General features: G+C 38.8%; 1 protein-coding gene across 1 annotated transcript in view; it reads left to right on the top strand.

Moving 5' to 3' along the window:
• Window positions 1-14,951, top strand: part of SECISBP2L (SECIS binding protein 2 like) — a 41,278-nt gene that overhangs the window by 13,662 nt on the left and 12,665 nt on the right. The window contains exons 4-13 of the mRNA XM_044979934.1: window positions 939-1,074; window positions 4,194-4,426; window positions 4,516-4,540; window positions 5,420-5,535; window positions 9,697-9,828; window positions 10,341-10,424; window positions 11,559-11,726; window positions 11,893-12,034; window positions 13,154-13,323; window positions 14,244-14,376. Coding sequence (XP_044835869.1) covers window positions 939-1,074; window positions 4,194-4,426; window positions 4,516-4,540; window positions 5,420-5,535; window positions 9,697-9,828; window positions 10,341-10,424; window positions 11,559-11,726; window positions 11,893-12,034; window positions 13,154-13,323; window positions 14,244-14,376 — 1,339 coding nt within the window. The remainder of the gene's footprint in view (window positions 1-938; window positions 1,075-4,193; window positions 4,427-4,515; window positions 4,541-5,419; window positions 5,536-9,696; window positions 9,829-10,340; window positions 10,425-11,558; window positions 11,727-11,892; window positions 12,035-13,153; window positions 13,324-14,243; window positions 14,377-14,951) is intronic.

Below are 14,951 nucleotides of genomic sequence, written 5' to 3' on the forward strand. Positions count from 1 at the left end.
TTATATAGTTATAAAGTATAACAGTGATGCTTTAATTTTGCACAATTAGTATTTCAAAGGCCTGAACAAGATCATCCTATTGTGACTGTTGTACTATAAGAACCTAGATAGAATATCTGAGGAGTAATGCTGTTGGCTTTAGGGAGCTGGGAGACAGGTTGTTTGAGGGTCATATATGGCCAACAGCTACTTCATTGGATGTTGTTGACTGCCACCTAAGATTTTTTTCTCTCTGGCTCTTGGATATTGCATAAGTAATTTTAAAACAGTAGGTCAGTGGTTTTTCGTGGACCCCTAAAAAATTTCAAATGGAGGTGCGGACCCCTTTGGAAATCTTCGACATTGTCTGCAGACCACAGACTGAAAACCACTGCAGTAGGTGATTTGTCATGCCACATGCACTAGGCTGCTTACATTCAACAGCATTTCTGAGGGCTTTATTGGAACACATTTTAGGTACATATATGTCCTAAGAAGCACTGGTTATATTGAAGTAGAAGTCCATTAATATGTTGCACTTAGCTAAAAGACACTCTGCTTGTGTAGTCATTTGCTTTTGTAGAAATACATTAATTACATTAAACTGCAACAAAACTCTCCTCTCTTGCTCCCCAGTAGTTGTCTAGCATTAGTTACTTAGGTAATAGTCTCCAAAACTTGTTGGCTTACGGTATAATATAGTATTTGTAGTTCCTTAAACTAAGCTGCATGGAAGATATAGAAAACTTCTTCAAACTGATAGATGCTAGAATGTGATCCAAAATAGTATTAACCTTGTGAACTACTGGAGAACATTACCCATAATCCCTTGTTTCAGACAGGTGATTTCTATAAAGAATCCTTTAGAACTTTATAGAAATTGTAATAGCACTAGCCAAATGATTTTTAATTGTCGTATTTAAATATGTCTCATGTATATATTTGATCTTTTAAAACAGCAACTACAGTTGCAGACACACACAAAAAGCAAAAGGGCTCCAGTGAAAAGTGTGGCCATCCAAAAAGAGACCAGTGCATCAGGCCCTGAGAGCAGATCAAAAATTGTGCTGTTGGTTGATGCATCTCAGCAAACAGGTAAGATGTTGTCTGTTGGTTTTGTGTGTGTGTGTGTGTCTGTCTGCTAACTAACTGGAACTGCAGCCATACCATCATGTTTTCTGATCTAGTCAGAACATAAGTTAAGGAGGGTTGGACCTACAAGATGTCTAATGGAGAACTTAAAGAACCAAAGAAGTGCTGTTGAACAGTGGTTCTCAAACTGGGGCTGCCACTTGTGTAGGGAAAGCCCCTGGTGGGCCAGGCTGGTTTGTTTACCTGCCCCGTCCGCAGGTCCGGCGATCGCGGCTCCAATTGGCTACGGTTCACTGCTCCAGGCCAATGGGAGCTGCTGGAAGCGGCGCGGGCCGAAGGATGTACTGGCCGCCGCTTCCAGGAGCTCCCATTGGCCTGCTGCAGCGAACTGCAGCCAGTGGGAGCCGCGATCGGCCGGACCTGCGGACGGGGCAGGTAAACAGACTGCCCGGCCCACCAGGGGCTTTCCCTACACAAACAGCGTCCCAAATTTGAGAACCACTGCTGTAGAAAACATGCGATTGACTCATTGGTTGGCATTCTTTACTCTCTCAGAATTGAATCAGTGCCACATCATAGGAATGCTGCTGGAGACCCACAACTACTCCTAATTATTAAAGGCTCCTTAATCCTCTTTGGGAAAGAAATATTGGGAAGCACCATTAGTGGCCTGATTAACTTTGACTTGGAATCTTATCTTCCCACCTAATTTCTCTAGTAACTTTAAATTGTATTGTATGGTTTGCTTCCTGTCCTAAACTGTAGTTGCATTGTCTTTGAACTGCTGTCACATTTCATCCCCAAAATGACTGCCATCCCAATAGAACAAATTATGATTATCTGAAGGCCTCAGAGGTAAAAGAGGCAGGGCCGGCTCCAGGGTTTTTGCCGACCGAAGCGGCAAAAAAAAACCCCAAAAAAACCCCGCGATTGGCGGCTGCTCCACCATGCCACTTTCTTCTTCGGCGGCAATTTGGCGGCCGGTCCTTCCTTCCGAGAGGGACCAAGGAAGCTGCCGCCAAATTGCTGCCAAAGAGCCTGACTGCCACCCCTTCTCCTTGGCCGCTCCAAGCACCTGTTGCTGAGCTGGTGCCTGGAGCGGCGCTGAAGAGAGGCCACCCAAAACCTTTAGATGATCAAGGGCACTGGCTCTGCAGACTTTGAAGTCCCCACTCATGGAATCTCAATTTATAGACTGACAGGTGGCTTCTCTAGGACTAAGTTCTGCTGAGTTGAGTTGATATGGAGACTCCAGCTAGCAGTATTTATTAGCTGAAGCCTATGGTATTGGAGTTGAAAAGACACTCTCAGGACCTGTGAGGAAAAAGATTTTTTTAATCACTATTTAGAAAAACTTCCTGAAGCTTGAAACTGCAGGGTTTGTGTTTTTTTATGAACAGTAGATCTCCCCTCGTTTTTCACCTGCTCACTCAAACTTCTCCACTGTGTGCATTTAATTTGTTGTAAGGTTGCTAATGAATGGTAGGCTGCAAACACTGATTTTACTTTTAGTTTAAGGTAAGAATCATGTTTATAGAAATATTGGTAAATTTTTTGGGTGGGATTTGGGGAAAACCCTTTTAAACAATGAAATGGACACTCCAAATAGTTAGAAAGGTAGATAGGGTGTGTGTCAGACTTGTGGCAGGACCAATAATTGGGCTCCTGATATATTTTTGGTGGAGGCAGATTGTCAGAAAGTTTGAAATCTTGAATTTGTAAAACTTTCTATAGCATGTAGTAAGTCAGTAGGGCAGGTGTGATTTATCGTCTTGAAACTTTAATCAATTATATGACTTAACCAGATAAAAACCTCAGTATTGAAGGTTTAACGCCACTTGCTGCAAAGAAATAGTTCTAAACAAGAACTATTAATGGCATGTCAGTAAAAGCTTAAACTTTAGTAAGTTTTGGCAGGCATGTGTTAAAACTGGAGCTTATCATTTTATCTAAAACACCTCTACCCCATTATAACGCCACCCGATATAACACACATTCGGATATAACGCGGTAAAGCAGCACTCGGGGCTGCGCACTCTGGTGGATCAAATCAAGTTCGATATAACGCGGTTTCACTTATAATGTGGTAAGTTTTTTTTTTTGGCTCCCGAGGACAGCGTTATATCGAGGTAGACGTGTACTTCATATAATCTTCCTTTCCCCGGCTGTTTTGAAGGGAAACAGTCAACATCAAGTTCAAAAAATGACCTACTTTTAAAAATTTTCTTTTGCAAAATTACTATCTGGCTGCCTGAGGCCTACATGAAATGAATGGTAATCTGTGTGGTTTCTAATGGTTATTACACTTTCACACTAATTAGAACTCGTGTTGGCCATTGCAGCAGATACCCCCACTGGACTAATGTTAAGGCACTCTGGGAGGCAGTGTGGAGAAATTGCATTTCTGGTGTCTTTGCTCTATCTGTTCTTTGGCAAACTTCTAGTGGCATCAGTTTGGAACTTTTCAGGAGTACTAAAATTCACTGTGTTGGGAGAAGGATAATAAATCTCTTCCAAAAGTGGTCTTCAAAACTTTTTTTTTTTGGAGACTAGATATAAGAGCAGTTCTAAAAACCACACAGTGCATTGGATTTGATACAGAAAAAAAAATATTGCAAGGTTTTCTTCATAAATTCAGCTTTATGTATCTTCTGGAAGGTTTTTCTTCACCGTGGTTGCCTGTTCCACTTCTGCATTTAAAGCAATAATTGCAAGAATCCTGCTATATGAATATTCAGAGACCCAGAATGCAACTTAATGAGAATTTTGGCTTGACAACCTACATGGTGTTACCTAACTCCCTTGTTTTGAAGACTCTTGTTGTTGACAGCAAAACCTGTTTGTTGGCAAATCCCATTGCCAAAAATAGGTTGCATCTTGATCAAGGGGTTGGTTAGTACAACACAAATAGATCTAGTAATAGTCTGAAAACTGGATCTTGCTACTTACTTCATCCAGCACTGTCAGTACATTTCTCTTTTTACTAGTTTGAAACTACCTGGTGCTATGATTTCTTTTCAGTAGCTTTTGTGTTTTCATCAAAAAGGTTAATGTACCATTAGTAATATTTTCTGCTTTCCAGCAGCTGCAACACAGATGGTTATACTTCCTTTGTCTTACAGATTTTCCTTCAGAGATCGCTAATAAGTCACTTTCTGAGAGCTCTAGTACAATGCTATGGAAATCAAAAGGCAGGCGAAGACGTGCATCCCATCCTGCTGCAGAATCCTCTAGTGAACAAGGGGCCAGTGAAGCTGATATTGACAGTGATAGTGGTTACTGCAGTCCTAAACATAGCAACAATCAGGCTGCTGCTGCCATGACTTCAAAAAATACAGATTCTGGTGCAGTGAATGTAGGTGAACATTTGTGAAGTGCCAAGGCTGCTGTTGGATGCTACAATAATAAAAATAGTTTACTAAAATGTTCTTCCTTCCTTTTCAGATTGTAGAACCATCAATAAATGCAGGTATAGCTTTTTTTAATCTTGCAAAGAAAATCTTGAAGCTGTCACATTTGCTGTGTCTTTAGTTACATGTTGCAAGGAATATTTCTTTGTCCTTCCTAAATCATTTAGCATAGCCACTATCCCGTGCTCCTTCAAATCTTCTCAAGACCCATCTGTCCTGTCACACCAATAATCAATTGCCCAATGATAATGAATAGGCAGGTGGCCTGGTAATGATTCATTAATTGCACTTGTCTCTGCCTAAGGGGGGGAGTTGAGGTTTTCAGATGATACTCTCAGCTAAGAATACATGCAACCTTGTGTTTCACACTTGCTTCCTGTTTCCTTCCCCGGTGTGTTCTGCATGTCGTATTTTGTTGCTATTTAGAACATAAGCTGCTTGGGTCAGTGACTTTTATTGTATATTGTACAGGACAGAATAAGGAGGTTCTTATCCTGATCAGGAGTTTTGAACCCTACTGTAATAATAATGAAAAATAACTGTAGAGGAATTGTACTAAATTCAGCCCTGAAAACAGTGGGCAGAAAAGTCAATTGGATTGGCTCACTGTCCATAATATGCAACTATTCTAATAAGCCCACTATTACATTAGATGTTTACCAAGATAATCAAACTTCATTATTAGCAGTTGACTGCCTGTGGCTGAATTCTGTTCTCAAAAGCAGGTTTTTTTTACCAAATTCTATAAATCATAATTATGGAACTGAATTTTTGGCAGAGAAGAAACTGTTGCAAGATTCACATCACAATATTGGTGTGATCTTTTATTTTGATTGTATACACCACTGAACATTTGTCACTTCAAAGTAATACGACTTCTGCTATACTTATTGACTTTTCTTTCATATATTTTATTTTGAAACTTCTATTTCTTTCAGCTGCCATAAGTTGGACTAATGTAAATTCCCAGGCAACTCAGAAAAAACCTTGGATAGAAAACCCTCAGACATTTTCCAGAGGTGGAAGACCAGCTGAACAGAGAAATAGTTCACAGGTACCTTTTGTGTTTTAATTTTAAAACATTATTCACCTCTTGTAAATGGCCTCTCTCAAATTATTAAGAATTAACACACAGTTAGCAATGCATTAAAATGGAAGTGGAAAGCAAACTTTATATCATGATTTAATCATTCTATGCATTCTGTTTATCGCCTTCATACTTTTGCTGCAATACACATTTGTCAATATTCTGCCTATAATCTCCAGTTAAGGAGGGTCTGTTTGTTCTGGGCATGTCAGTAGTGTGTGAAATGGAGAGACGTCTATAAAGTGCACAGTTCAATAACAGAATAATCAATGCAACTATTTTCAGGTATTATATGGACAATTTAACAGATGCTTTAAACGACGAGTGGAAAATGCTTCAACTTTAATCTTTGATAATTGATCAAAATATTTGGGATTTTTTAAAATTACTAAATTTGTTATGGCATTTACATTCTCTGTTCTCATTCTTGTCAATTTATTTTCAGCCATCGTGATACATTATTTTGGCTCCTTTTATATTGTCAGCATTTCCACTACATTTTCGTTATGCTGCTCTGGTATATAAGTAGATGGTTTTAAAACAAAAATTGTTCTATGCTAAAATTTGTACAAGGTCTTGACCTAGGATGAAATTCTTACAAGACTTTACTTGGGAATGCTAATAGATATGTATTGGATAGTTCTCACAAAAAAGTCCTATATAAAAAGAAAATGCCCTTTTTAACCTTGACTGTCTTGCAATTTTTTTTGTTTTTGTTTTGTTTTGAAATCTGACAGAAGCTGCTGTCTGTGCTAAGGCAGCAGTCTTGCATCAGGATCCAACAGCACAGACCTTTATATATGGCCTAAAATGGCTACTCATTTACATTTAGACTGTAGGTATTAGAAGCGAAGTATGTGTACACAAGAAGATACTTAGTCTTGTTTGGTGCACACTGGTGGGTTCACTATTTTCTCTCCTTTGTCAGACAAAGTGTATGTCAGACACATTGCTAACACAACATTAATATGTATTAACAACATGGTATAAATATTGAACATATGAAGGTTGGGTAGTTATGCCAACTAAACTATATTGTTTTCCTCACAATGCTGTTCACTGGTATATCCCACAATACCTTGGAACGGACAACTGAACATTTAGCGCAGGAGTAGGCAACCTATGGCACGCGTGCCGAAGGCGGCCCACAAGCTGATTTTCAGTGGCACTCACGCTGTCCAGGTCCTGGCCACCGGTCCGGGGGACTCTGCATCTTAATTTAATTTTAAATGAAGCTTCTTAAACATTTTAAAAACCTTATTTACTTTACATACAACAATAGTTTAGTTCTATATTATAGACTTAGAGAAAGAGACCTTCTAAAAAACATTAAAATGTATTACTGGCACGCGAAACCTTAAATTAGACTGAATAAATGAAGACTCGGCACACCACTTCTGAAAGGTTGCCAACCTCTGATTTAGCGTAAGCAGATAGGAAAACTGTGAAAGACCAAATACATTGATACACTGTGCTGGTACAAACTGCGGGGGTACCTTTATGGACCACTACCTGGAATGCTAGTTAGTATCCAAAACAAAGATCAGAAAGGTACAAAACAACAAGTTAAGGAACTGGTACAGACTGGTGGGTTGAATCTTGGGTGACGTATGAAGTGCTTTCTAACTTGTAAGCAACCATTCTATAAATACAAGTGGTCTTCGGGTGTATCTTTGAAGTACACCTTACACAGAAGGTGAACGTGCTGTGAGATAAGAATTACTTCCCAGAACAAAGGACATGTACAGTGTCTCCTTTTTTGTACTGTACTGTTTTGTATTATCTAAAGACATTTGGCTAGATTTGGTTATTTGGGCTCTTGAACATTTTCATAACAAATCAAAAGTGTAATCAGCCACTTAGCTATACAATTAATCTTTGTGTATGTGAATACATAATCTTTGTGTATGTGAAAATTGGGGCTATAGAAGTTGACTGCCCCATAATCTTCGAGGAATACAGTCGTTCTCAATTGTTACAATCTATTCTAGCAACTAGAGTCAGCTCAAGTTTTTTCTGGCCACAATTTTACGTGGACTGGTGCTTTTGGATATTCTGGGGGAGAAGGAAGAGAACTGGCTTTCTTTTAATCCCACAGATATTTCACATCACTTTTATTTAATCCCACAGACTAAGTGTCAAATTAAGCTCAGGGAGCTATAAAATACACCTCACTCTGCCAGCCAAGCTCATTGCAACTGAAGGAGGAGTTGCTCTTGGAACAGCTTCTGCCCTTTGTTCCACGAGAAGGCAGATTTAATTTGCACCCAGGTCCATTGGCAGTGAGAGCTCAGTCAGAAAACAGTCATGTGTTTGGAATCTATGGCATGCTCCCTTTTTAGCCAGCCCCTCCCATGCATGGCACTGTGCTGAACTTCAGCCTTATAAATGGAGTTTTTAAGGTGTTTTTATGCATTTGCAACACAGTTTCCTGGTGCATTTCCTACCCCCAAGGGACCTCTGTGCACATTCATGCCCTGGTAAGCTTCCTGTGAATGTAGCTCTTTCTGCACATAGGATGACTTGTGGGGAAGGTGGGGAGGTTCCAATAAAATAGGTTTTGTGAGGGTTTTTTTGGTCTGTTTGGTCCAACTTTGGTCAGTTAAGAGAAGATTCTGAGGAGAAGTCACCAAGTGGCCTCTGTAGTTACCTCCTCGTAATTACCTCCAAAAGAGCCCTGTTAGCAAACTCTTCCTCCAGTTTGGAGATCAGGTGAGGAGCTGTTCTTGAGATGGATACAATGCTCTTAATTTTAAAAAATTACATGTTCAGCATGCCATTATCACACTTAGTTCCTGGAAGAAAATGCTTTCTCATCGCTGCACCTTAAACCTTCACCAATTAAAGGATAAAACTCTGAAGTCAGCGGCGGATTTGCATCTCCAGTGCCAAAGTTCACAGCATCACCACTCTCTCATTTTACTAGCTCATCAGGAACAATGTTTAGCATTGCGTATATTTAGATGTTACATCACAATGGTTCTTTCAACTAATTTTGTAACTGCATCAGTTGAGTCTTCAGTTTTAATATTCCTATGTCAACCATTGAGTGGTAGAACAAGCCTTAGCATTTTGCAGAGGACAAGCAAAACAGCATTATCATATGATAATACCTCTGTGTCCAGCCTGAGCAGCTGTATTGGAGGGCACACATCAGGAAAAATACTATTGAGTTGGAGCATTTGGTTTCTATATTCAAAACTATTTTAGCAAGAAAAAGGTCTACAAAATGAGAGAGAGCTGATGTTCTTCCTTATAGTTCTTGGTCTCCAATATCAGAGGAACCCACAGAAGACCATAACTGTGGTCTTTTAGATAAGGCCTCTCCTGTTCACTGGTATTCAGAAGGAGTGGAAGCTCAGATTATTTCATTCTCACATCACCTATTCTGTAATACTCAGGGTGAATATGAAGAGTTTAAAGCGGAACTTTGTCTTTGCTTCTGTTACCTTGTGTAACTAATTGCGTATGAATGAGAAGCATATAATGGATGTATTATATCTCCTTCCAAATGCAAATATAGAATTTGAAAAGGTTTAGTTCATTCCATAAAAGTTGTTGTTAAAAATGTACATTGCAGATATATACTATGTATGTAGGTGTTGCTGAAATTAATTCATTTGTAATCTTTGTTCCCTCATATTAACAGTTCAGCTGATGAATACTTTTAAAGGGATGCTGTCTAGTCATAGAACAGTAACAGTTTCTATGAATGCTTATAAAAAAATGTAGTTTTTATTCTTAAACTTTATCCTGGTATCTTCAAAAAGATCAGTCAATTTCACTTTCTTTCATGCATTAGTGTAATATTTCAGAGACGGATGAAATGCAAAATATAAACAATCAGCCTTAGTGATAAAAAATAAAATTAAAATATTAATATTCCAAAGAATTTTTAATCTCTGGTCCCACCTGCTTAGAATTAATAACTGTGCCTTTCCATCAAATATGTTCATTTTAAAAAATGCACACACCCCATAGGTAATGTAGCTTATTTTGTAAAAATCAATTTTAACTTGAGTTGTCTTTTTTTTTCTGTTAGTATAATTGAGTAGCTAGCATGAATGCATACAGATCTATACCACTTTTAATTCTAGAACACTAAGAACTCTTTCCTTGATTTGTAAGCCTGGTTTCAGATGCAGAGGACAAAGCACATCTTCAGAAAGAAGGCAAAAGCTGCAGAAGCGACACGAGAAGCCTTTAAACACAAGCCAATCAAGCAGAGCAGAACAAAGTCCCGAACCCTTGTACTTTGAGGTATTTTTTTGTGTTCATATCACTGTTAGAATTTCAGTATGACAAGACCTAATAAAACATGTTGAACTGGTGATAGTTGCCTCGTGACATCTCTTCTTGCTGAAAACTAATTCTAAAGTTCAACAATGTGATAAAATACACTGATTTCTCACAATACTATATGTATTGCCTCTGTAGTTTAGGTCTACTATGTGTACTTTCTGATTTTATATTAAACTCAGTTAAATTTTGAAAGTAGGGTAGTAGATTTCCAATTTACTTTTTGCTGCAGTTTTTATAGAATTTAAAAGTTAACTAAATTCAGTGCTTTTCTCTAATGTTGCAGGGATTTCTTTAACATAATATACTGCTCAAAATATGTACAGTATTATTTTTACCATTGGATACAAGTACTGGATACTTCACTTCCAGTCTTGGCCATTCCAGTTAATGCCCTTGGTATTTTGGCGTGTGGTGGGTTTTTACCCAAGTTGTAGGCTAGTGAGACTTTTAATCCTCAGTTCTTCATTTAGGATGAAGATGAATTTCCAGAGTTAAATAGTGACAGTGGAAGTGGCAAAGGTGGCAACATTCAGCAAAAATTTTCACCAAAAGTAGTAAGTAAAGCCTTTTTTTTATTCTTGATATTTATTTTTAAGGTGAAGACAATTTCTGATTAGTGTTACCTGAATTTACATTCCCTGTTTGCATGAATCTGTCTGGTCTATTGCAGTATTTACAAGGTCACTATGGTGGAATTTTTTTAAAAAGCATATACAGCACAAATTACTATAGACTTTATTATGGAAATACTTTTCCAATGGTCTTTTAACTAAAATAGCAATGTCAGGGAAAACCATACTGTCAAGAAGCCAAGACTTGGATTTCTCCATCCCCTACCCCCCATTGCTATTTTATAACTGTGGAGGAACCACATGTGATTAGAATACCTATTTATTTAAAAAATGAATTGGTGGGAGAAAAAAATCGGTAGATTACATAAAAAACATCATCCCAGAATGATGTTTGCTTTTTTTGCAACAGTGTTACACTGTTGACTCATATTTAGCTTGTGGTCCACTATGACCCCCAGATCCCTTTCTGCAATACTCCTTCCTAGGCAGTCATTTCCCATTTTGTATGTGTGCAACTGATTGCTCCTTCCTAAATGGAGTACTTTGCATTTGTCCTTATCAAATTTCATCCTATTTACTTCTGGACAAACTGGAGAAATGGTCTGATCATTTTTAATTGTAATCCTACCCTCCAAAGCATTTGCAACCCCTCCCAGCTTGGTATGTCCACAAACTTTATAAGTGTACTCTCGATGCCATTATCTAAATCATTGATGAAGATTTTGAACTAATCCCTGCGGGACCCCACTCGTTATGCCCTTCCAGCATGACTGTGAACCACTGATAAATACTCTCTGGGAACGGTTTTCCAACCAGTTTTGCACCCACCTTATAGTACCTCCATCTAGGTTGAATTTCCCTAGTTTGTTTATGACATGTAACATGTCTCCTTCACTATATAGATTAAGTACTCCACAAAACTAATTTAGCTGTATCCTCATACATACTGTGATTTGTGTCACAGCTGTATGTTACTTGTTTGATAGGTAGTATATCTGCTAAATGGACTAGTTCTCTACCTTTGCATAATTCTTTTGCTACTGTCTCAGATAAGTAATTCCTTTTGTATTTTAACAGCTTGTAATTATGTTTATACACTTTCTTCTGCAACCTTAGCTGGATGATTTACCTGAAAATTCTCCAATCAATATAGTCCAAACTCCCATTCCTATTACAACCTCTGTACCCAAACGTGCAAAAAGTCAAAAGAAGAAAGCCTTGGCAGCAGCACTTGCCACAGCTCAAGAATATTCAGAAATAAGTATGGAGCAGAAGAAACTCCAGGTCTGTTACATTTTCAAGTAGTAATTGCTAGGGGAGGAATAACCATCAGACAGCATTTCTTCATACACTATTATAGCAATAATGTCTGTTTAAAAAAGATGCTGTCTTCTACTGATCATTGATAAACAGACATAAAGGTGAACTGTCTCTTATATTCATGTAACAGGAGGCTTTATCAAAAGCAGCTGGGAAGAAGAGTAAAGCTCCTGTGCAGCTAGACTTGGGGGATATGTTAGCAGCGCTTGAGAAACAGCAACAAGCAATGAAAGCCCGTCAACTCACCAATACCAGGCCCCTCTCATACACAGGTAATTCCACATGCCCACCCAGTAGGGTTGCCACCTGTCTAATCGCGCAAACCCAAAGATCCTTGCCCCACCTCCTGCCCCACCGCTTCCCTGAGACCATGCCCCTGTCCGCCCCTTCTCCAAGGTCCTGTCTGCTGCTCACTCCATTCCCCTTCCCTCCGCTCGCTCTACCCCACCCTCATTAACTCACTTTCACCAGGCTGGGGCAGGGAGCTGGGGTGCGGGGTGCAGGCTCTGGGAGGGAGATAGGATGTGGGGTGCAGGCTCTGGAGTGGAGTTTGGTGGGGGCTGAAGTTCCTGGCCAATGGGAGCTGTGGAGTCGGTGCCTGGGGCGGGGGCAGCGCGCGAAAACCCCCTTACCAGGGGCTGCAGGGATGTGCCAGCCACTTCTGGGAGCGGTACAGAACGAGGGCCGGCAGGAAGCCTCCCTTAGCCCTGTTGTGCGGCTGGCGGCGGCCAGGGGCCACCAGGCCCTTTTAAATTGCCCGGGTCCCTGGGCAATTGCCCCCTTTGCCTGAACACTTATTAAGTGCTATTGTATAAAATACTATGAATCGCCTCTGGGAAATAAATGAACAAAATGCACTTTTTGTATTCCCTAATTTGCGAGGAGTCTTCCACTCATAAATACTGACCAGCAAGCTTGTATCTAACAAAGTGCTGTAAAGAACTTCGATGTAGGCTTCATTTTAAAATGCATTTCTTTTGGCCTGTTGCTCTACAGAAAAATCTTGTTTCTTCCAAATAATGTCAGTTAAAATTCTACATTCCTTCTTAATCTGTCATATTATTATAACTAACAGAAGTATTTACAGATTACATATTCACGTCTAGAAAAAATAATATTTTCATGTCATTTGGGACAAACTCTATCTTACTCTTAAATGTGGTGTATAGCCTTCTTTTTCTCCTGGAATGAGTAGTCAGTTTCCTAAAACATGAGGCTAAATTCAAGAAATAAGTAAATATGAAAACATCAACATTTGGTGATATCCCCCTTCCCCTGCAAAAGGAAGGAAAATGTACTTGGTGAGAATTCGTTAGTGAAAATTTTGAAAGTGTGTGGGCTTTCTTTCAGTAGTATCTTTTAGTGAGACTATCTTTCTTGCCTACATTTAGTTGGCGGTGGTGCACCTTTTCATACCAAAGAATCTACCAACAGAAGGTCATTCACTAAAGGACAGCCATCTGTGGGTTGTCTTAATCCTTTGGACTCGACTGCTCCAAAAGTAAAAAGAGGAAAAGAGAGAGAAATTTCCAAACTAAAACGCCCGACCGCACTTAAAAAGGTAAACCATGCAACTGTTTTGGGACTGTCTTGATCTAGGTTTCAAGATTAAGAAATAACCATGACTAACAATTCTCTTAATAATGTTCTAGTTGTGGTCTAGTGGGATTGGGAATCATGAACTCCTGAATTGTGATGTCCTGATCTTTAGGACAGCTGGGGACCAACCTGCCCCTAAAGGAATAGTTCTCTAGCAGCTCTTGCTGATTTCTGGAGTACAGCATGCTTCTGACATAGCCCTAGCACAGACCCAGTGCTGGGTTGTGTGTCTAGTGAAGGATGGGAAAGGAAACAGAAGCAAGTGATGTATAGACACACTGTCCAGAGAATGCAACAAGGCTGATCATCTAGCCCATATTTTTCGTTATTCATTACAGAATTGGCATCTGTCATTGATATTTTATCATTTACTGTGTCAAAGATAAAGGCTAATAGCCATGTAGTCTCAGCACTTTGTATTGTGGCGCTTTTTGATGCGTTTCAAAACAATTTCCAGACAAAGCGATAAGATTCTGTTGCAATTTTATTGCATTCTTGCATCAGTGTTTATAAGAGTGGGGGTGGAGGGTAGTGGTGACAAAGATGAACGCTCTCTACCAAATAGAAGTTTGAAAGAGTGTTTGGAAAGTATTTTAAACAAAAGCTATGAAAAAACCCTTCCTGCAACACTACTACTCTAAAAATACTCTCGTATTGTGGTTTTGCCTTATTGCAACTACTAAAATGAAGGGTGCTATTTCTCATCCATCAAACAGATTTAAAATATGTTGTTTAGGTTCACTTTCAGGAACAAAAAGGCTCTAAAACAAACTTGATGATTTTTTCCCCCATTTCTGTGTGAGGGAAGCTTCTCACCTCATTGTAGCAATCTGTAATACTTACAGGTTTCTAATTGATTGAAAACTAGTACCTTGTTCCTAGATTATTTTAAAAGAGAGAGAAGAAAAGAAAGGACGCTTATCTGCAGATCACAGTCTTCTGGGATCTGATGAACAGAAAGAGGTGCATTTATGTTTGACTGATGACCAGTCTCAGGAGTTAGCCTCTCAAGAAGGTAAGGGTCTTCTCTTGTTTTAGGATTTTTAAAAAGAATTGTTTTAAATTGAAGTGTCTATACATTTTAAAAAATATTCTTGATTGCTTTTATTTTTAACATGTAACAAAGTCCGTTACTATTAGCTTGTTATACATTTTATGGTCAGCTATTTCCCTTATGAAAGAATGGAAATTAGATGAAAAAGACCTATTTGAGGCCATTTTGTCCATCCCTCAACTATTCAAGACTCTCTGGAGATCACTGTAAAGTAAAGCAGCAAAAAGACAGCATAATTTAAATGTCTCACACGTTTAATTTTTGGAAGACGTTTATTCTCTTCAGGTAGTTCTTGTTTCACTCGTATTCTCAAATACTTTTTTTTTAAAAGAGAGCTCAAATGTACTAATTGAATGCATATTCAAATATCATTAAAGTGGTTTACCTGACAGCTATTAAGTGCCTGAAATTTGTAATATATGTCCTGCTCTCTGATTTTTACATATGAGTGGCAGATGAGTTCCCTATGTTAAACTATACTGCTTTTTATATATAAATGCATTTCATACTTTAGACGTTTCAAAGCTTTTTTCATT

This window comes from Mauremys mutica, chromosome 11, assembly GCF_020497125.1.
Source record: "Mauremys mutica isolate MM-2020 ecotype Southern chromosome 11, ASM2049712v1, whole genome shotgun sequence".
NCBI classification, from domain to species: domain Eukaryota; kingdom Metazoa; phylum Chordata; order Testudines; family Geoemydidae; genus Mauremys; species Mauremys mutica.